We start from the raw sequence: 21,083 nt of genomic DNA, 5'->3' as shown, positions 1-21,083 counted from the left end.
ACCTCTGATCTTATTAGAAATCTTGGCGCTATGTTCGGAGCGCCAGAGTCCTGCGTCTCGCTGGAGAGGTTTCGCACCGTTCACATGGTGTGTCCAAGCAACATGATGGACAGATGAAATAACTTGATCACGTCATTGTGCTGGATTTGTACTTTCCAGTCAAGCTGCCAAGTCAGAAATCTCTATCTTTGGAAATGTGATTATACGTGGTGGTTTCTCTCTTCCGTCCAAGGTTTTGGTTTGAAGTCTCCAGTTATGATGAGATGATGTACAGTGACATTTGTTTTTCTTTCAAATTCAATAATATGATAAAAATAAACTTTATTTGTACAGCCACTTTCATACAAGAAATGCAGCCCAACGTTCTTTACAAAAAAGAAATTAAATGCACCAAGTGCTTCACATCAAACACAGACACAGTGGATTATTGTAAATGTCATTAGAGGCACCATAGACATAAAAAGATGGACGACATGACAGCTTCCCCAAAATGAGCTTATTTAATCTGGATCGCCCCCTGGTGTCTGAATGCAGTACAGGTCATAAGGCCCGCCCCTCCATGTTCGTGAATGGGCCACACTAAAAACTCAAAGTACACGCCAAACACATTTTTCCCAAAAATGGTTTCTGTCACTGAAGATAATTCTCATCACCCTGATGTTTATTGTTTGTTTTTCAAGTTTGCTTTTAATTTGTTATTAAATTGTAGAAAAATTGTAAAAAAAAAAAAGCTTTTCCGCCATGATTGACAGCCGTGACAGCCAATCTGTGAGCTGGCATTCAGTTTAGCTGCTCACGATTGGTCAGACGGATGTTTAGGCGGGAACTCCCCTACCGGATATCTACTGCGCAGATACGGGCTCTCAATGACATCACCCTCGCAATATGGCAACGCTCGTATCCGGATATTTTAACCTCACTTTAGCATAGCGGGGGTAAGTGGCGGCGTGTCGTCCATCTTTATTTACAGTCTATGAGAAACACTAAATGGAGGCAGAGAAAATGAGTGTTTTCTCAGATTATCTGTCTTCACTTCTGTGTGGACATAGTTTCATTAAATATGAAAAAATGTTTTTTAAAGTTACCACTGTAGCTTTAAGGTAGCAACCATTTATCTATTAATTTCAGCTCGGCTAAATATCAACCAGTCATCCATTAATTTCTGCCATTATGTATCACTTTTAGTTAACTATCAGCTATTTATTATTACTTTGTGCTAACAACCTCTTATGTGTCACTTTTAGCTAAGCTAACTATTAGGCAATTATAAATTTCTTTACGCTAACAACCATTTATGTATCACTATAAGCTAGGCTAACTATTAGGCAATTAAATTAAATTAAAGATAAATTTAGCTAGCCTAACTGTCAACTGTTATCCATTAGTTTACGTTAACAGCCATATATGTATTACTTTCAACTATCAGACAGTTATTCATAACTTTTAGCCAACAACCAGGTTAGGCTAGGCTACTGTATATTACTTAATGCTAGCAACCATTTGTACATTACTGTTAGCTAGGCTAACTAGTAATCACTTATCTTTTACTTTATGCTAATATCACATTTAGCCAACAGTTATTTATAACTTTTAGCTAACACTCATTTATGCATCACTTTCAGCTAACAATTAACCAGTTATCCATTGCTTTATGGTAACAGTTATATGGCCTTTCACTTTAAGCTAGGCTGTTTACCACTTATCCTTTACTTTACGCTAGCAACAATAGCAGCAATAGGCTATCACTTTTAGCTAACAGTCATTTACATGTCACCTTTCATGATGCTAACTATTTACAAGTTATCCATTACTTTTGGCTAACAACCATTTATATATGACTTTTAGCTAGGCTAACTATTAATTAGATTTTCATTTCCTTTAGCTAACCCTATTTATGTATTGTTTTTAGCTAACAGCTAGTCATACATTACTTTTAGCCAACAACCAATTTGTCTCAATTTAAGCTACGCTGATAATGAACCAGTTATCCATTACTTTACACTAATAATCATTTATGTATCACTTTAAACTAAAAAGCCATAAGCTTTTACTTTTAGTTAACTATCAGCTATTTATTCACTAATTTTAGCTAAATTGTTTCAATAACTATTTGAACAGTATATGAATTTCTTATCCGTCTGTTTGAACCATTTATACTTTCATATAATGTTTCCACTTAAACTTGCAAACTTATTTTCACTTCATTTTTGGATATATTTTCCTAATCAAATAGTATTTCTTATATAAATACACCTGATTGGGAATCATTGATTAAGACAGATAACCCACAATTTTAACTTTTTTTTATACCCCCCTTCCTAAATGTGTGTAAGGATTGTGCTAAGATGCCTTTTTAACAAAACTATCACGTGTTTGTTTTATTTTCTATCACGTGTTCCTATGACGAATTTATTGATCCTCAGCATGATGCCGGATGCTTCCCCCACGTCTCCCCTCTTGTGCCGACTTTTCTAACTCGGAGGGGAAGTGGAAAGAGAGGAAATGAAAATAGGAGAAAGAGAGAGGGGGGAGGGTTTAAGGACAAAAGTAACAAGTCTTACTCATTCACTCTATTCAGCTGAATCCAATCTCATTGCTTTAATAGGGTGCAGTCAGCTCTTCAGCCCGGCCATTCAAGCAGAGCTGCGGCAGGATGCATATTCATGCACTGCTGGGCTGCAGCTTGTGTTACAATGCACATACAGTGCAGCAGAGAGCGGCTGTTAATGAAAGAAAGTGAATCTGCACGAGAGACGGCGGAGTGGCATGACGGGAACGTGATTAGTGTGTGTGCATCGGCTACAGTGTGTGTGTGCGGTACATGGTGGCATAATTTCATGTGTGCCGATAAAGCAGAAGAGGGACTGCAGCGCTTTTCAACCCTCCACTTCAGGCTAAATTCTGATGGGAATAAAAAATTAATTCATCCATCAGAGCCGTATATGAATTTTAATATGATTGTGTGAACATATGTAAGTTAGTATGGAAGTGATATTTGAAGGTTAATGCAAGTTTTTACTCTCTTCATTGTGTTTTGGTTTAGTGCCACGACAGACTTGTGTTGTAAGTATAGACTTTAATAATGGAGCTTGCTTTTTTTTTGGGTGGGGGGTGTAAATAAATAACAGTAGCTATCAGGGCCGGATGTAGACATTTTGGTGCCCTAGAAGAGATTGGAATCACCTGTTGGACAATTAGAGCGGAGCAGACATTCAGAGACACTGGCGGAGACACCAGTGGGGAATGAGAGCGGACATGCGGAGAATGAGAGCAGAGTGGACATTCGGAGACACCGGCTGAGACATCGGCAGAAAATGAGAGTGGAGCGGACATTTGGAGACACCAGCGAAGAATGAGAGTGGAGTAGACATTTGGAGACACTAGTGGAGAATGAGAGAAGAGCGGACGCTGGCGGGGACACCGACAGAGACACTGGCGAGACACCAGTGGGCAATGAGAGTGGAGCCAATCAGTCAGCATCAGTAACTCATCCCCGACTTTGTCTTTCAGTCCACGGCGCCGTCAGGTCTCACGGTGCAGGCTGGTCAGCAGGTCAATGATGAGAAACAACAGGGGCGCTGAGTTTAGTATTATTTCTGTCTTTATTTGTTCATTTGTTATTTCAAGACAGAACACAAAGAAAGGGCGCTAATGGGCGCAGCAAATTATTATCAAGTTTTTGGGGGTTTTTTGAGTGCGACCAGCGGTGTCCCTCCAGCGTGTGGCGCTCTATGTGACCTCCAAAATCTCCTCTGCCAAGGGTCGCCCTGGACAGTATATTTCCTCCTTGTTCACTGATAATTTGAATAAGTCGCTAAAACAACGCCTCTGAGAGGGTCCGAAAAGCCGCTAATTAGCGATAAAGTCGGCACGTTAGTCCTCTCCTCCCGTCACCCTGGGACCTCAGATCGTCATATTTATATTATCAGAATTATCGGTATGACATCATAACGTCCCGAAATTATCACGCAAACTTGTACTCCAATTTAACAGAAAAAAGCCTCCATGAAACAGACATTTCAGGCCAAAACAATCACAAAAAAACAGCCTGTGACATTTTAAATGTTAAATATAACAATAACACAGTTTAGCTCGTGTTGCACAGTGTGGTGCTGTAGCAGGGCTGAAGAAACTCTGGAGCAGGTGTAATGTCATATCTTTTGGATTTTCCCTAATAATTCGAGCCCTTTACATCGAAATTAGTTCTCGGGTTTATATAGGCTGCCGAAAAAGTTGGAAAAGGTCATGGAAAAAGTTACAACTCCAATAAAATTCCATCTACGTCTCACATCGGCTGGTTTCTCCTGTACTTTAACGTCTCTTTCTCTCTCTTTTCTTCACAGGCCAGCCAGCTGGGAGTGTACAAGGCCTTCGTGGACAACTACAAGGTGGCACTAGAGACGGCAGAGAAATGCAGCCAGGCCAACGGACAGTTCCAGAAGATATCTGAGGTGAGTTCATCCTTCAAAATAGATTATCAGAGACTCGAGGACTGGTTCAAAAGACTTACTTGAATAACATTTTTTTTTTGTAATATAAGGATTCAGAGTCATTTGGTCACATGATCAGTGCTGCTGCATGTTGCATTTTAGCATTATTAAATCATAATTATAGAGACTTTAATACTACTTTAATAAGTACAGTACACATTTTTTCCCTTCCTGCACCAATGAAAATAAAATGTAAAATCTGTATATGTAACTTTAGGTCTACTCCTATAACAAATGTTTAATAATAGTAAGTAAATTAAATAATCTGTTATTTTGTCTCAGTTGTCTTTACCCTTAAAAACTTGAGCAAATTGATTTTATTTCTTTCAAAATCACAGGGACAAGGCAAGACAGAAATCAATAAATTAGTAAAAAGATATAAGACACTTACCTGAAAATAAGCAAAAAAAAAAACCAGAAAAATGTTAAAAATTGAAGATTTTAAAATACAATAATAATAATTAGGAATATAATTTTTCTTATTTTTTCCCCTATTGTCATAAAAAGTAAAAAACTAGTTTTCAGGTCATTTTTGTCTCATTTCTTCTAATTTCTTGCAATTTATGGGACATTTTTTATGTAGTTTTTTTATGTAGTTGCCTTTTCCCGTTTTTGAAAAAATTCAATTTGCACAGATTTTAAAGGGTGAAACCGTCACGTTAATCCTCTTCAGTAAACTGAAAGAGAAAACAAATGCACATGGGATTACGGCACAGAGGGGAAGCAAGGCGAGTTGCAACATCCTCTTTTCGACAGGAAGCAACAGTGTTTATTGGAAAAGTGGTCGCATTTTGAGGAACACTCGTTTAAAACACAAAATCACAGATATATTTATGTTAAAATATGCTACATTTTCCACATTTAGTCTCTCAACTCAACAGAAGCTTTTGACTACTGTACATGTACAACATGTAGTTGCAGCGTGGTGTGTATATGAAGTACTGAGAGCTGGTGTGGAGGAGGGGTGGTATCCTGGGGTGCTAAAATCTTCCTGCTTGCTTCCAGTGTTACAGATGTTAATTAACAAGACATCTGTGACTGAAGTGATAATCCGCATCATGCCTCTCCCTTGTTTCCGTGCTCGTGCTGTACGTGGCTGCACAGCTTAAGTTTGCATAAGAGATAGTCACATTCGGTCTAATGCTGAATTTACTGTACCATAACGAAAATTCAAAAGGCAGCGTGTTTATTAAAGCCATAGAAATAACACTGAGAGCTCACAATACTACACATGATCTTTAAAGACTTTTAGGACTTTTTTTTAGGATTTTAGGAGATTTCTAGGATTTAAGGACGTTCATAGGATTTTAGGAAATTTATATGATTTCAGGACATCTTTACGATTTTACAGTGTTTCTTGGATTTTAGGACATTTCTAGGACATTTCTAGGATTTTAGGACATTTCTAGGATTTTAGGACGTTTCTAGGACTTTAAGACATTTCTAGGAGATTTGGACGTTTCTCAGATTTTTGGACATCTCTAGGATTTTGGGACATTTCTTGGATTTTAGCGGTTACAAGTTGAGTTTCACTGTATTAGACTCTCTGTAATTGTGTTTTTCAAAACAGCACCTCATTATAACGCTAATCCAATGTACAGCAAAGTATTTAACCGCACCTTTAGTTTCATGGGGTGTCAGTCAAAACGTTAATTCATGCTATTGCGCGGTCGTGCTGTGGAGACGTCGGCAGCTGTAAAAAAAAATAATTTACGGCGAGGTAAACTTGTAAAAAATGCATCGTCCAGGCTCCCTCAGCTGTCTCAGTCTGCTGCAGTGACCCTATACTTCTTCATTAGTTCTATCAGCCTCAGCCAAGCAAGACGAGAGCTGTGTGTGTGTGTGTGTGTGTGTGTGTGCGTGTGTGTGTGTGTGTGTGTGTGTGTGTGTGTGTGTGTGTGTGAGAGAGAGAGCGTGGATATGTGTGTATAATTAATTAAATTGATTATTCCTCTGCTTTCTTTCAGAACCTCAAAGTAAAAGGTCCTAAAGACTCCAAAGATTGTACCACGACTGTCTCTATGGAGGGTAAGTGAGTGTGTGTGTGTGTGTGTGTGTGTGTGTGTGTGTGAGTGATTATGCGCGTGTGTGTGTGAATGTATTTTTGTCTGAGTGTGCGTTGTTGTCTTCGTGTGTCTATTGTGAGCGTGCATGTGTGTCTGTCTCGGCTATCTCGCTGCTTTAAGACTCCGGTCCTGCCTCTTCTGCTTGTGTATGCAGTGGCGGGCTTTGGGAGGCAAACCAGCACATGTGTGAGCACTTTCTCTCTCTCTCTCTCTCTCTCTCTCACACACACACACACACACACACACACACACACACACACACACACACACACACTCTCCCTTGCTCGCCCTCTCTCTGTGTCTCTCTCTCTCTCTGTGTCTGTCTCTGCCTGAGAAAGCCGGCAGTGAGCAGGAGAACAGAGTGAGGAGAGGACATGAGGGATATGGAGGTGCTTCTGGTCCTCAGACTGTGTTGTAACTGCACATACGGTAATGACTGCATGATATGAGCCGCCGCCGCTCGCCATAGGCGACTTGACAGTGTTGTTTTTCCTTTTTTCTTTCTTTTTTTTATTTGATAGGATGTCATTGATTCTCCGGTAGATTGGTGGCGTTCTGTGCTTGGTGTGAAGTTGGGACAAGGGGGTCGATTTGGGATACCAGCATATCTAATTTGGAGCTTGATGCTCATTCTAGAAACTGTCTGCTATCGATTTTGCATGTACATTTATGTGCCGTTGCTCCTGCAACAAGGTGATCAAATGAGTTTTCTTTGTGTGCTCGCTGAGTGATGATCCTCTGGAATATGTAGCTCACCGGGACATGCAGACTTCTTTTGTTCTTGTCTTTTAACAGACAGCTTGTGTGTGTGTGTATGTGTGTGTTTGTTTTAAAAGCAAGGCACGTTTAGTCTCTATAAGGACCGCTGGACTCAGACTGCTCCACGTAGGGAATACTTATCGCCAGAGGATCGGTACAAGTCTGATCTCTGTGTGTGTGTGAGGGAGTTTATGCATTAGAAAGCTGCTGGTGTCTTGCAAACTTAAGGTTTTTTTTTCGGGGGATTTGGCACAACTGAACCAAGGGGTTAGAGCTCTCGATGCCAGAAAGAAACGTTGTGCGCTATCCAAATTATGCAAAGATGATGAGCAAACGGTGTGGCTTTGTCAGGCTGAGAGAGGGTGGCTGAGTGTTCACATGTGTACCTGTTAAGTGTTAATTAATGCACCGTAAATGAGGAACAAACCAAACATGCTGGTGGTTTTAATTAAATTAGTCATTTTAACTGCTGAGACTGCTCTACATCACACTATATGTATGTACAGAGATACTGGTGCTGCAGCAACATACATGTTTCTGGGATTTTAGGACATTTCTAGTAATTGAGGACATTTCTAAGATGAATTAAGGACATTTCTGAGATTTTATTTTCTACTCTAATTCAAAATGTTTCTTGGATTTTGGGAATTTTTTTAGATTTTCTCTAGCATTTTAGGAGTTAAGGATTTTAATCATTTCTAGGATTTTAGGAAGTTTCAATGACTTAAGGACATTTCTAAGATTTTAGGACATATTTTATGATTTTTAGGCATTTCTGAGATTTTACGGCGTGTTGAAGATTTTATGATGGTTTGAGGATTTTAGGACATTTCTCAAATTTTAAGATGTTTCTAGGATTTGAGGATCTCTTTTTTGGATTTTAGCACATTTCTTGGATTTCAGGAAATTTCTTTGATTTCCAGAAATTTCTTTGATTTCCGTAAATTTCTTGGATTTTAGGACATATCTCAGATTTTAGGATATTTCTTGGGTTTTAGGACATTTCTTGGATTTTAGGACTTTTCTCGGATAGTAGGACATTTCTATGATATTAGGACATTTCCAGGATATGATGACATTTCTAGGATTTTAGTATGTTTGTAGGATTTTAGGACAATCGTGGGCTTTGCGAGGATCTCCATCGGGGGGTTTGGGGGATCCTCCACAGGCACCTTTAGATAAAAAGCTCTGTTTTCATGCTGTTTTCTGCACTTTGGCACCTTATGTACACTTAAAGTACAAAAACAATTACCTCTGAGAATCCCTTAATTTTTAATATGAATTAGAGAATGGTTTGGGAGGGGGGACCCGGCGCCCTATCAGGGTCCAGATTTGGCCCGTGGGCTGTAAGTTGAAGTATCATGAAGCTACTTTCATATTCCCTCAACAATCAGTGTTTGTCAGCACCCTGGGCAGCTGCTTTGATTACGGTTTCTATTGCGTTTCCTTAATTACCTGGCGAGGCGATCGAGGGATTTCTGTTACTCAGCTCTGAAACTACCGCTGAATATCATGCTTTTCCCCTGTACTCGTCCATCCATCCCTCTCGCCCTCCTTATGATTAAACTGAACGTCAGCCTAATGAACTGACGTGTGGTTCTGTGTATATTCTTCTGTGAAATAAGTCAATTTGTCAGGCTTGTTTAGATCCGCCTGCCTCCTCTTAATGAATGGCTGCAACACAAGTGCTGAATCGAAGATCTGACGTCGTGTTTCACATGCAAATTCAGACTGATGCTCCCCACTGACGCCGTTTTCTCTCTGTTTTCTTAATCCGTGTTTGCCCTCTCCCTACCTGTCATCCTGCCTTCTTTGTTTTTCCGTCACGGTTCATGCACAACATTGGTAGCAGCTGAATGTCTTGCCAAATAAAGTTGGCAGTCCCCGTGTCCTATCTGTAGACCCGTGCAGTGAATCAGAGACGTCGGCCTGCCTCCTCCTTAGCAAAGACAAACTGTCTCTCAGACCGCCAAGTCGTCAAGGCGACCTTGAGAACGGGACCAATCAGAGGCACCTCGCTGTGACAGGTCATCGACTTCCAATAATCCGCTTCTCCGTCTGATTCTCTCTCTCTTCTGACTGGACTTTGAACTTTGCTGTGGGTGTGGGTGTTTTTGAGCTTCTGTAACCACTGATGATTGCGTCCAGACGGAAATATCTGAAAAACTATTTGATGGATTGCCAGGAGATTTCGTGCGAGCCTTTGTGGTTGTCAGGATGAATCATTGGGTGCTTTCACACCTGCTCTGTTTGGTTCGGTCAAAACGCTCTCAGGTGCGCCTGCACCGTTAGTCTGGTTTGTTTGGTCTGGTGTGAAAGCTGTTAATCGAACCCTGGAGCGGACCAAACAAATGGATCAAGAACACCTGAAAAGGTTGGTCTCAGTCCAATTCCAAATAGACTCTGGTGCGGTTTGTTAGTTTATTGATGTTTATTGTTTATTAGCTGTAATTATTAGCCCCATTAGCTGACACCTAGGTGACAAGCTGGGGTCCAAGAAAACATAACATTACATTACAACAGAAACAAACGGTGACAAAAATTAACAGTAATAGTAATCAGTAAAATAAAAAAGTAAATAAATGAATAATAGTAATAATGTTAATGGTACAACAAAATACAACTACATTAACTGAAAAATAATTGGCGAAAAAAACAAATAGATAGTAACAAACCAACACACCACAGCTGCTCAAAGAACACAACACACATCCTCGGTCTAAACTAGACTAAAACGATAATGACCCCCTGCAATTATGATCACAATGATACATACACAATCAAAACCTCAAATTAATTCATTTATGCGTAAATAAGATCTTAATTTCTGTTCGTGGTTTGAAGACAATGAACCATTGACAAGATTTTTTGATACACTGTAAAATCTGAAAAGTTCGTTTTACTTTTAAAAATCTAGGGAACTGAATGCCCTGAAAAATTCAAGTACATGTAACTATTAGTCTAATTGATGTTTACTTTATATCTAATTATTAAGTTTACCTAAAATTTAGTTATATTCACTTGATTTTGTGAAGTTATTGCAACTTAAAATGACAAGGTCATCAAATCAATCTTTCAAAGTTTTAGCAACTCCAGTAAAGCAAGTTCACTGTGCTATTTGTATTCTGCTGGATGCAAACTAGTTAATCACATTTGTATTTTGTTAAACAAAGCAGACCTCGCAGATTTTCTGACTTTATTGTTGACAAAATCCTCTTTAACATGATCAAGTTGATTTACTGAAGTCGCTAAAACTTAGAAAGAACAAGGAAATTCCACTTGCCACTTGTTGCAAGTTTCAACAACTTCACTAAGTAAGTAAATATAGCTAAATTTGAGTAAACGTGACAATTAGATTAAAAGTCAACGTAAATTAATTGCAACTGCAACAGGGTGTGAACAGTGCTTGTGAACAGTGGTTAACCATTTCAAAACCTGCATCATCTGTTTTCTTCTGCTCTGTTCAGACACCTTTCACAAGCATTTAAACCTTTGAAACAAGAGCAAATATGAGCAAAAAATAGCGCAGAGAGAGGGAAAGTGATAGAAAGAGAGCAACAGGGAATCAGCGGAATAATTTGGAAAAAAAACAAAAATAAAAACTATTTTAATAATTATTAAAATTATATAATTCAATTTGCGTTACACAAAAAATATATCGAGTTTTATTAATATTATTGTATTTTAACACTTTTAAGAGTTTTTAACTGTTTTTTTTAATTAAAAATTTAACTTTTAACTTTTTAAATTTTCAGGTAATTTTCTTGAAGGCCTAACTTTTTATCTTTTTTTCTCTTATTTTTGGGTGGGTTTTTGGATGGGTTTTTTTTTTTTGTAAGAAATCAAGCCAGTTTGCTCCAGTTTCAAAGGATTAAACCAGCCAGTGAGTGTTGATTCTCTACTGACCAATCAAGGGACTGCAGCGTTTCTTGCTCCACCTTTCACTACCGGATCTTTGTCTGTGTGGCTTGGACCAAAAATGGGAACCGTTCCAAAGGTACTAAAGGTACTAAAGGTACCATCCACATCTTATGGAAACTCAAGTGGAGTTCAGTGGAAACGCCTCATGAGCTCAACAACAGCCTCAAAAACAGCTCACACAGCTGCAGACTTTTTTAAAAAAAGATTTGCAGCAGAATTTCAGACATGCAGCACAAAGCAGGACATAAATAATCAATACAGCTGATGTTCAGACTTGTACAACCAGCTCGCTTAGTGTCCTCAAATGTACTGCACCAACAACCGAATTGTACCCTAAAGTCACCTAAAGCAGCTGCAGCCGAGGCGAGCGCCGACGTGCGCGCACACATAATTAGAGGAGTTCTCGGCTCTGGCAGTCAGAGCAGGTCATGTAGTAAATCCTCCAGGAGGTAGCGGTAGTGGTTCAGTGAACCAGGACTGTGGATGGAGGCCGCATTATTAATGAGCAGAAGGTGGAGAAACTTCAAACAGCATCAGCAAGACCCTCTAGAAGATTCTCTTTGGTCTTTACAGTAGCTGAGTGTGTGTGTGCGTGTGTGTGTGAGCACATGAGGGTGTGTAAAGTTTAATATGACAAGCCCTATCAGTAGATCTGAACACGCTCCCTGTAGGTTTCTGCTCTCGCCCTTTCATTTCTCTCGGTTAAAGGAGGAGGCGAGAAGAAAGGAGGGCGAGCTCTCGCACAGAGGAGGAGAGGGAGAGAGAGCACGTTCGGACGACTGTACAGCTGATAGGAGCGATGTTCGGAGGTTTAAACAGATAAGTGTAGCACTGCTCCTGCCTCTCTGTGGGAGCAGAGCGCCGTCGGTCTGAGACGACCCGCCCTGCATACAGAGAGCACCGAGCTTCTCTCTGATTCGCCTGGCTGGATTTTGGGTTTAAAATCAGTTGCAGAAACCCTTTGAAACCTGGACCAGTTTCGTGCACTGCATGCACACACAAGTATTTAAACCTTTAAAACCTCAGCAAATTGGTTTGCTTTTTTTTAAGACATGGGGGAAAAAGACAATGAGCAACTTGGCAAGAACTGTTCTGCAAATTGCAAAAAAATAGTAAATTTGGAAAATTGTTTTTAAAGAATCTAGGGGAAAAGAAGCTATATTTATAATTATGACTATATAATTAAAATTATTTAATGATTTTTGATTCAGGCCTTTTTTTAAAAAAAATTGTGTGTGTGTTTTGCATAATTTTTGCAAAGATTTTTTCTTGTACTTTTTTACTAAATTCCCGCTATTTTGGTTAGATTACTTTCAAAAACTTATCAAGAGATGTTCCACAATTTGCCAGAAATTAATAGATTTAGAATAAAAAAAAAAGAGCTTTGGATGAACATTGAATGAAAAAAGAAAAAGACTAGAGAAAAATTATTATATTTATCATAATTACATTTTTAAAATTCTGTAAAAAAATGAATTTTTTAAGGACTTTTTCCAGGTTTGTTTTTTTGGTGTGTTTTTTAAAAATAATAATTGTATTTAGTTTTACTAATTTCTTTCTAAGTTTTGGGTCAGTTTTTCTTTCATTGCTTATTGCCTGTTTTTGAAAGAAATCGAGCGTATTTGCTCAAGTTTCAAAGGGTTAAGTTTTACGCTGTAATAGATGGAGATTATCTTGATCACTGACTGAAACATTGTCGGCTGGATTCCAGATTTTTGTGCTGTCGCATATGTGGTTTGTTTTTATTGCTTTTTTCTTCCTGAGCATCATTATTATACATTTTTTTACAATGCGTCGTGACACCGGTGGCATTATTATTTTGAGACCTTGAGACGTTTTTGGCATTTCATTACATGAATGCTGCATTCGGGGTCTGACAGAGGAGGGAATAAAAGTCATCTCCGCAACCTCCCTCCCTCCTCCTCTCTTACATCTATATGTGTTTTTGCTTCTTATTCGTTTCTCCTCGGGGGATCTCACATCTGCAGCCCTGCCTGCCGCCCACCTCCATTTTTTCCATTTTCTTCCCTTCTGTCCTGTCTGTGGGAGTTTCTCGCCAGGAGCTGTCATGTGTGTCAAACCTGCTGCTGCAAAGCCGGAAACCAGCCAAGTGTGGTGGCGCAGGCTTAAACTTTGATTTAGAGATAGAGGCGGTGGTGTCTGTCTTATTGCACTTTCTATATTTGCATGCTTTTATTTGTGCTGTTGGAGTTTTGCAGATTTGTTTTGCAGATTTGACTCTCTTAAAGTCCAGCGTCCAGGCAGGCTGTAGTTTACCTAGTAGCAGACTAAATATGCAGTGGAGGCAAAGTGATTCAGAACCAATAGGAGGCTGCAGCATCGGCTCTGGAGATGGACTGCATGTTAAGCAGCCTGCCTTTGGACTTCTGTGTGTGTGTGTGTGTGTGTGTGTGTGTGTGTGTGTGTGTGTGTGTGTGTGTGTGTGTGTGTGTGTGTGTGTGTGTGTCCATCCTTTCTCTGTGCAGAATAAGCTGCAGCATTCTTCTCCCTTAAAAAAAAAGACAATAATATGATCTTATATTGTTACCCAACACGGAAACTGCATTTTAGTCTTCTCTCCCTTATAGGGAGGTCAAAGGTCAGGGTCAAATGAATGTTTTTGCTTAAAGATGCTCCTGCAGTGTCAATGCTTGTTAGGTTGAAGGTCGTCTCCCCAACAATTCTCAACTCAACTTAGTATCTATAAAGCACCTTTTATGCAAACATGCAGCCCAAAGACATCATGAAATAGAATTTTTTCAAGAAAAGAAATTCGACAGTAAACAATAAAATGTTAATGATAAATAAGTGACAATAGATGAAATCCAAAAAAGGTCAGAAACCAAAAGTTGGTGAGGAATCTTAACTAAACTGCATGTTTTTTATCCGTTCTAAATGTACCTTAAAGGGTCATGTTTCATTTTTGTACTCTTATCAATATAATAACCACAAATATGCATGCTTTATGTAATTGTATGTATATTAAGTGTCTGCAAAGGGAAGGGAAACCATTTTCAGTAAAAAAAAAAAACGTCCATGGCAGTTTTTTTCTTTTCTTAATGCAAAAAATAGGAACCGTATCGTCACTGCTCTAGCTGCCGTGCTCTGAAAAAGTTGTAGGCGGCAAAAATCATATCATCTGTCAGAGTGCAGGTACGATGAGTGGGAGTGTTTGTCCTTGTGGGAGCAGTGGAGCTGTGACCTGTGTGTGTGTGTGTGTGTGTGTGTGTGTGTGTGTGTGTGTGTGTGTGTGTGTGTGTGTGTGTGTGTGTGTGTGTGTGTGTAAGCGACACTGACTCACAGCCCATCTCTCCTCTCCCCACAGCGCTCCTTTACAAGCCCATTGACCGTGTTACCAGAAGCACCCTGGTCCTTCATGTGAGTACTACACTTACTGAACACAGCTTTTAAAGGATCAGCTCGCCCAAATTACACAAAAACAACACACTGATTCTGGAAATGATGCTACTGATTTATAGATCGAGGTAGAAGTATTCATACTCAACTATAATATTTCAATTTCATGTTACTTAATACTTTAAATATTTATTGCTGTACTACATATGCTACAGTATGTTGCTTTTTAGTTAAAAAAAAACATTTAAAAACAAACTACAAGCATATAAATCACAACACGTTGGGCCTCATGCAAGAAACTATATACGAACAAATTCTCGCTTGTAACCACAATTTCGAACAGTCAAATTTCTATACTTACCTTTCAAACAAAATCAAATGCAATTCAAAGTGCTTTACAGTTTGTCCTGAAAAAAACAAGAATAACATATAAAATAAGCAAAAATAAATCTTAAAAAATAGAATGAGTAAAAATCATAAAACCATAAAAAACATAAAAAAAAGCAAAACACTATATACATATTTTCATTTAAGGAAAAAAATCTAAAAATGTATTAATATAATTTGATAAAATTCTGATGATATTTCAGAGTAATTACAATGACTGGATTATTCATTTTTAGGGCTAAAGAAATACTTTACTTGATCCATTTACCTTGATTACTGTAATTTCAGTTACTGTGCTAGAATATAACTAAGTTTATTTATTCAGTTATTATACTTAAGTACAAATATGAGGAAATTTTACTTTACTGGACTACTTTAATCTCATTCCACTTTCTACTTCCACTCCACTGCACCTCAGAGGGAAATATATACTAATACTAATACTAATACTAATATTATAAAGATAACTACTTCATAAATGGTCTGCACTGCCATGACGTATAGTTACACATCTGGAAAAGTTCATGTCAGGCTTTGTGGTAAGTTACGGTGTCGTGTACACGTATACGCAGGGCTGCAGGCACGCCATTGAATCCGCGCACAAGTATAAATCCTGAGTTAATCATCTCACGACGCCTCAGGTTTATCTGCTGACCCCGAGGTTGAGATCCACTGGACTGACATATCTAATTATTAATAAAGTAGCTTCTTGGCAAGCAACAGGTAAGCAGGTAACCACCGTAGCAGTCACAGGTGACAGTCACTGCACTCATCCGGAAATTTAAAACAGCTCGACGTGAGCGTCACAGCTTCTTATCTGGTGCTGAAAGAATCTTTTCCATCACTAAAATTGTCAAATATCACAAGAGGAAAGTGAGAAAATATGTGTTGTTGTTGCTGTTGTTTTGTTTCGTATTGTGGTGAAATGACCCTTTAACTGCCACTGACTGACACACACACACACACACACACACACACACACACACACACACACACACACACACACACAGGCGCTGAACACAGAATAAACAGTTTGCACTAAAAGCTTTGTGATAGACTCGACACTCCTCGCAGCAAATCCGCTCTTGAGAGTAAAATGTCTCTCACACACTTTAATTTTTGGTTAGCAGAGCAGCCAGAGTGCTGAAAAATCAGAGCCTGCTTTTCATTGTTTATCACAGCGTCCTCGCAGCCTAAATAAGCCGACGCCTTTTGGATGAGTGATAATAATTAAGTGGAAAGTGCCAATCAGGCGGGCAGAGATGCCCGGATGTGTCGGGTGATGTTTCGGGAGTTTATTGCACGAATACGTCTGCATAAAGCCGTCAGAAAAACAACATGCACGGCTGTGTGTGTGTCTGCACAAAGGTCATGTTCCTGTCTCTCAAGAGGAGGTGAAAATGAGTTTGTTTTGGAAAGAAGACGGCAGCTCAAGTCTCCGTTGTCCTCTTCATGCGGCTGCTCTGCTGATGAGAGCGGCTCCATAAAAAACAAGGAAATGGGATTTTTGGAGATTACTTAAGAATTCACTGTGAGCACACGGGGCAATTATGTTTTGAATAGGAGGATGAAATTCAATCAGAGCCGATGCGTGCGTGGATTTTTGGTTAGGAGGAGAAAATGGATTTCTTATGATATACAGAATAAGATATTTTATTGCAAAATTAACTATTCCTGTGGTTTCACATCACAATTAAGTCAGGGAAACTCAACTTGCTTTGCTTTGGGGGCCACTTTTGCAAAATGACAGGAGGACAGGGGCCAGTCGCAGCAGCACCGTACATGTTTCTAGGATTTTAGGACAGTTTTAGGATTTTAGGATGTTTCTTGAGTTTCAGGACATTGCTGGAGTTTTGGGACATTTCTAGGATTTTAGGATTTTTTTAGGAATTTTCAGACATTTATAGGATTTTAGGACATTTCTTGGATTTTAGGACATTGCTAGGAATTGAAGGACATATCTCAGATTTTAGTACATTTTTTGGATTTAAGGACATTTCTTGGATTTTTGAACATTTTAGGAATTCAGGATATTTATAGGGTTTTCTGTTGGGCTGCACGATAATTGATGGGACTTATGACATCATACCGATAATTCCGATTTTGCAAATTTTGACCAATAAAAAACCGATAATAATAAGCACAAATTGCTTCGATTTCGCCTGTTTTGCCCATGGTTTCACTCCGCTAGTAGCCTACTGCACACACTCCGAATTTCTGCCCAACTCTCATTCTCCGCCGGTGTCTCCGAATGTCCGCTCCACTCTCATTGTCCTTCAGGTGATCTCAGTCTCCTCTAGGACACCAAAATGTCCTGATCCGGTCCTGATACATGTAAACATGTAAATATACAGAGATCACAACAAAGCCGTTACTTAGGGACTGTTCTGTAGCTGCTGCTTCCTGACATTTTGGGGAATGTTCCTCTCTGTAGTTCCACTAGAAATCAAACACAATATTATTTACAGCATTATTTTTGTACAATTCAAGTTTACATAAAAAGATAAGAGGAAAAAAAAATACAAAAATGAAATTATTTTGCTCTTAAAAATGACTTTCTTTTACGAAAATGCGATTTTTCCAGCTTCTTGTCTGATTTTTTTTTTTTTTTAATGCAATTAAATGCATCTGTACTCACCACATCTCAGCCTTTCATACCCTCAGGTAATGAAAAACAAACAAAAAGAAATGATTAGTTATCGGTATCTTATCACCCACGAGAAGCTGGAAATTATTGAGTTATCGTGTCGGTTGAAATAATCATTATCGTACATCACTGGTTTTCGGACATCTTTAGGATTGTAGGTCATTTCTAGGATTTAAAGACATTTCTTGGATTCTTGGACATTTTAGGATTTGGGGACATGTTGAGGATTTCAGGAACGTCCTAGGATTTTTGGACGTTAGGGTTTTAGCGAGGAGCTCTTTTGAGGGTGCGCTGGATCCTCCACTGGCACTTCTTTTTTTTTATAAACAAGATCTTACTTAGATTTAATGTTTTTTTACACTCTGGCACCTTATGAATACCAAACATACAAAAACAATTCCAGTGTGAATCACTGTATTTTTATCGAGAATTCAAAAATAGTTGAGGGGCCACTCTGCACCATATCAGAGGCCAGATTTGGCCCTCAGACCATACACTGAGTATCACTGCAGTTTGAAACCAAACCATGACATTGTGTGTATGTAACCACTCCGTGTGTGTGTGTGTGTGTGTTGCAGGATTTGCTGAAACACACTCCGAAGGACCACCCGGACTTCCCTCTCCTGCAGGACGCTCTGCGGATATCTCAGAACTTCCTCTCCTCCATCAACGAGGAGATCGACCCCCGCAGGACTGCTGTCACCACGCCCAAAGGAGAGGTGTGTGCATTTTTTATATCGAATTAAAAACCCCTCACGTTGTTGTTTTAATGAGTTATTTGCAGGTAATTAAAAAGTCTTAGATATTACCTCGTTATCACCTAACTTTTAATGATCTAACACAGATTTGTAACGTGACTGGAGGGCTGTTTTGGAGTCAGCGTGGTGATTTTTGAGTTGGTTTATTTTTCCCTGAGCTTGTTGAAACCCACGCAGGTTGAAATTGTTTGACCCGTGTCATGTCGAGTTTATCAGCGGCGTGTTGTTGAGACAAAAACCATGACTTGAGGTGTTCTCGCAGGCTCGTCAGCTGGTGAAGGATGGCTTCCTGGTGGAGGTGTCGGAAAGCTCCAGGAAGCTTCGGCACGTCTTCCTCTTCACCGATCTGCTGCTCTGTGCCAAGATGAAGAAGACGGCTGTGGGGTGAGTCTCAACAGTGTATTCACCTCAGAGACATTTGAACATATACATTTAAATATCCGCTCTCTGAGGACGTTTCTATCTGAATTTTTCATTCATATAGTCAAGAAAAAACAGGAAAAGTCATGGAATTTGCAATAAGATATTTCCCAGCCTGAAAGTTTTGGAAAACTAAAAATGTCCTGAAAGTTTAAAAAAAAAAAATCCTGGAAATTCTGTATCACAAACCTATAACGTAATAACGCATGATGTGTTCAAAGGCTGTCGAAAATGTGAAAATCCAATGATAATTTCTGTTTTTACAATTTCTGGCTATGATAAATGGTGGAATTTTAATGATTTTTGAAGTTTATTTGATGTGTCAAAGAAAACAAAAAAGCCAAAATATTAAATTTTTATTAAAAATAAAAAAAACAAGCAAACACACGAACAAAAAATGCTCAAATGTTTTCTATAGAAATTCTCAAAAAATTGAAACAATATATTTTCTTCAAAAATTGCCAAATATTTTCCTAAAAAAATGCCAAATATTTTTTTTTATAAAAAAAATCACCAAAACATTTTAAAGAAAATAAAAAACAATGATTTAAAATAAAAACCAAATACAGCCATTTAAAATTGTATACCCTCATACAAAGCCAAATTTAAAAAAACTAATTCCCTCCCCAGTGCTTAAAAATAATTTATTTAATTTACACTACCCCCTCCCCTCTCATAAGTAATGACCAGTCCCTAATTTTTATTTAAATATACACTTCTAACTTTTTTTTAAACAATAGTATATATAAAAAAGCTATTCTATTGTGATGAAAAAGAACCAATAAGGAGTATTGATGGTCGTTTTAGAGAATGCACATAATTTAAAATCTGCCTCAAAGTCTTGGAAAAGTCATTTAAATTTCGTGGTAAAAATATTCTTGAACGCTGCGTATCTGAATGTCAAAACCCGACAGTGAAACCGAAAGGATGACAACCTCACTTGACAGAAAATCCCGTCTTTTTCTGTTCTTTATTGAAACCTCGCTAACAAAGAAAAAGAGCTCGCAGGCATTTTCCCTCTGGTGTTTGTGAAAGTGGGTGAAAGATTCACGCGGGGAACAGAGAGTCAGGATGAAGGTGTTTTTTGGAGGGTTTGTGTTTGAGCTGGAGGCAAAGGGAAGCATGACGACACACACAAACACAGCGATTGTTTTTCTCTGTGTGTGTGTGTGTGTGTGTGATGCTGCATCTCGAGCCTTGACACATGTCCGCAGATTAAGTGTCACATTTACAGGATTGCGTGTCGCCCGCCTCGTCAGCGCGGCGGCAGCTGTTAGCCTGATTGGATCTTATTTTGGTTGACATTCACCGTTTGTCTCTGTCGTTTGCAGCCGCCCCCTCACTTGGAGGAACACATAGCGTTGCCATAACTACCAGCCCTGTAAATTAGGCTATTATGGTCTGGGGTGTCATCTCAGCATGCCGCCGCCCACAGGCTACACACACACACACACACACACACACACAGACACAACAGACACACACACGCCGTCAGAGCAGCCATCCAGAAACTCTGTCACCTTGTGTTGAGTCACTGAGGATCCTTAATCCTGCTGTATCCTGTGATTATCTCACTTCCATCATTTTGGAATCAGTTGTGTTTACATTAACTGCACACGCTCCACTTCCTGAATACATATTTTATCACTTTCAGTCTGTGTAATTCCTGTGCTATTGTTACCAAAGCACCAGGGGGGCGCAAAGGTTTGGTGCCAAAGTGCCAATTTAATAGCTTGATAAAATCGTCCTGATGGGCTCAATATTCTGTTTATTTCCCTGTAAAACACAATTGTGAGATGACTGCGTTTCCACTCAGTGAGGTTCTGCGACTTCTCCAATGTGATGACATTACAAGAAGCATGACGATGGATGCTCAAAACATTTGCAGCTTTATTTCTATTGCAGTCACCGCAGTAACGTCATTATTTCCAATCCAGGGGGTGTGATACGATACGATACGATGCGATGCGATGCGATGCGATGCGGTACGGTACGGTACGGTACGGTACGATGCGAAACGATACAATATGATATATTTAATCCAAGCGATCATGGAAAGGCAAGTCCCTTATACATAGAAGTGGTCACATATGAGGGATTTCTGGGAGCTGATAGTCCACGATTTCACAGACGATTTGTGGATTGAAAACTTCCAGATGATCCGCTCAGATTTTGCAGAGTTATGTGATACAATAACAGCTCTTGTAGCTCCTGCTGCATCATGAAGGAGCCAGTTCCTAATGACGAGCACATAGTCATAGCATCATGTGACATAGAA

The 21,083-nt window shown here is 39.1% G+C and overlaps 1 protein-coding gene across 3 annotated transcripts in view; it reads left to right on the top strand.

The window, feature by feature from the left end:
* The window catches only part of abr (ABR activator of RhoGEF and GTPase), a 206,390-nt gene that overhangs the window by 95,481 nt on the left and 89,826 nt on the right, over nucleotides 1–21,083 (top strand). For all 3 annotated transcript variants that reach the window (XM_088088944.1, XM_088088945.1, XM_088088946.1), the window contains exons 5-9: nucleotides 4,344–4,451; nucleotides 6,458–6,518; nucleotides 14,562–14,614; nucleotides 18,206–18,346; nucleotides 18,648–18,769. In XM_088088944.1, the coding sequence (XP_087945070.1) occupies nucleotides 4,344–4,451; nucleotides 6,458–6,518; nucleotides 14,562–14,614; nucleotides 18,206–18,346; nucleotides 18,648–18,769 (485 nt within the window). The remainder of the gene's footprint in view (nucleotides 1–4,343; nucleotides 4,452–6,457; nucleotides 6,519–14,561; nucleotides 14,615–18,205; nucleotides 18,347–18,647; nucleotides 18,770–21,083) is intronic.

The sequence above is a fragment of the Plectropomus leopardus genome, chromosome 15, assembly GCF_026936395.1.
Source record: "Plectropomus leopardus strain MGB_pleo_1.0 chromosome 15, ASM2693639v1, whole genome shotgun sequence".
In the NCBI taxonomy this organism is placed as follows: Eukaryota; Metazoa; Chordata; class Actinopteri; order Perciformes; family Serranidae; genus Plectropomus; species Plectropomus leopardus.
Note: the sequence above shows the minus strand (reverse complement) of the source record. Positions and strands in the feature narration are given on the sequence as shown.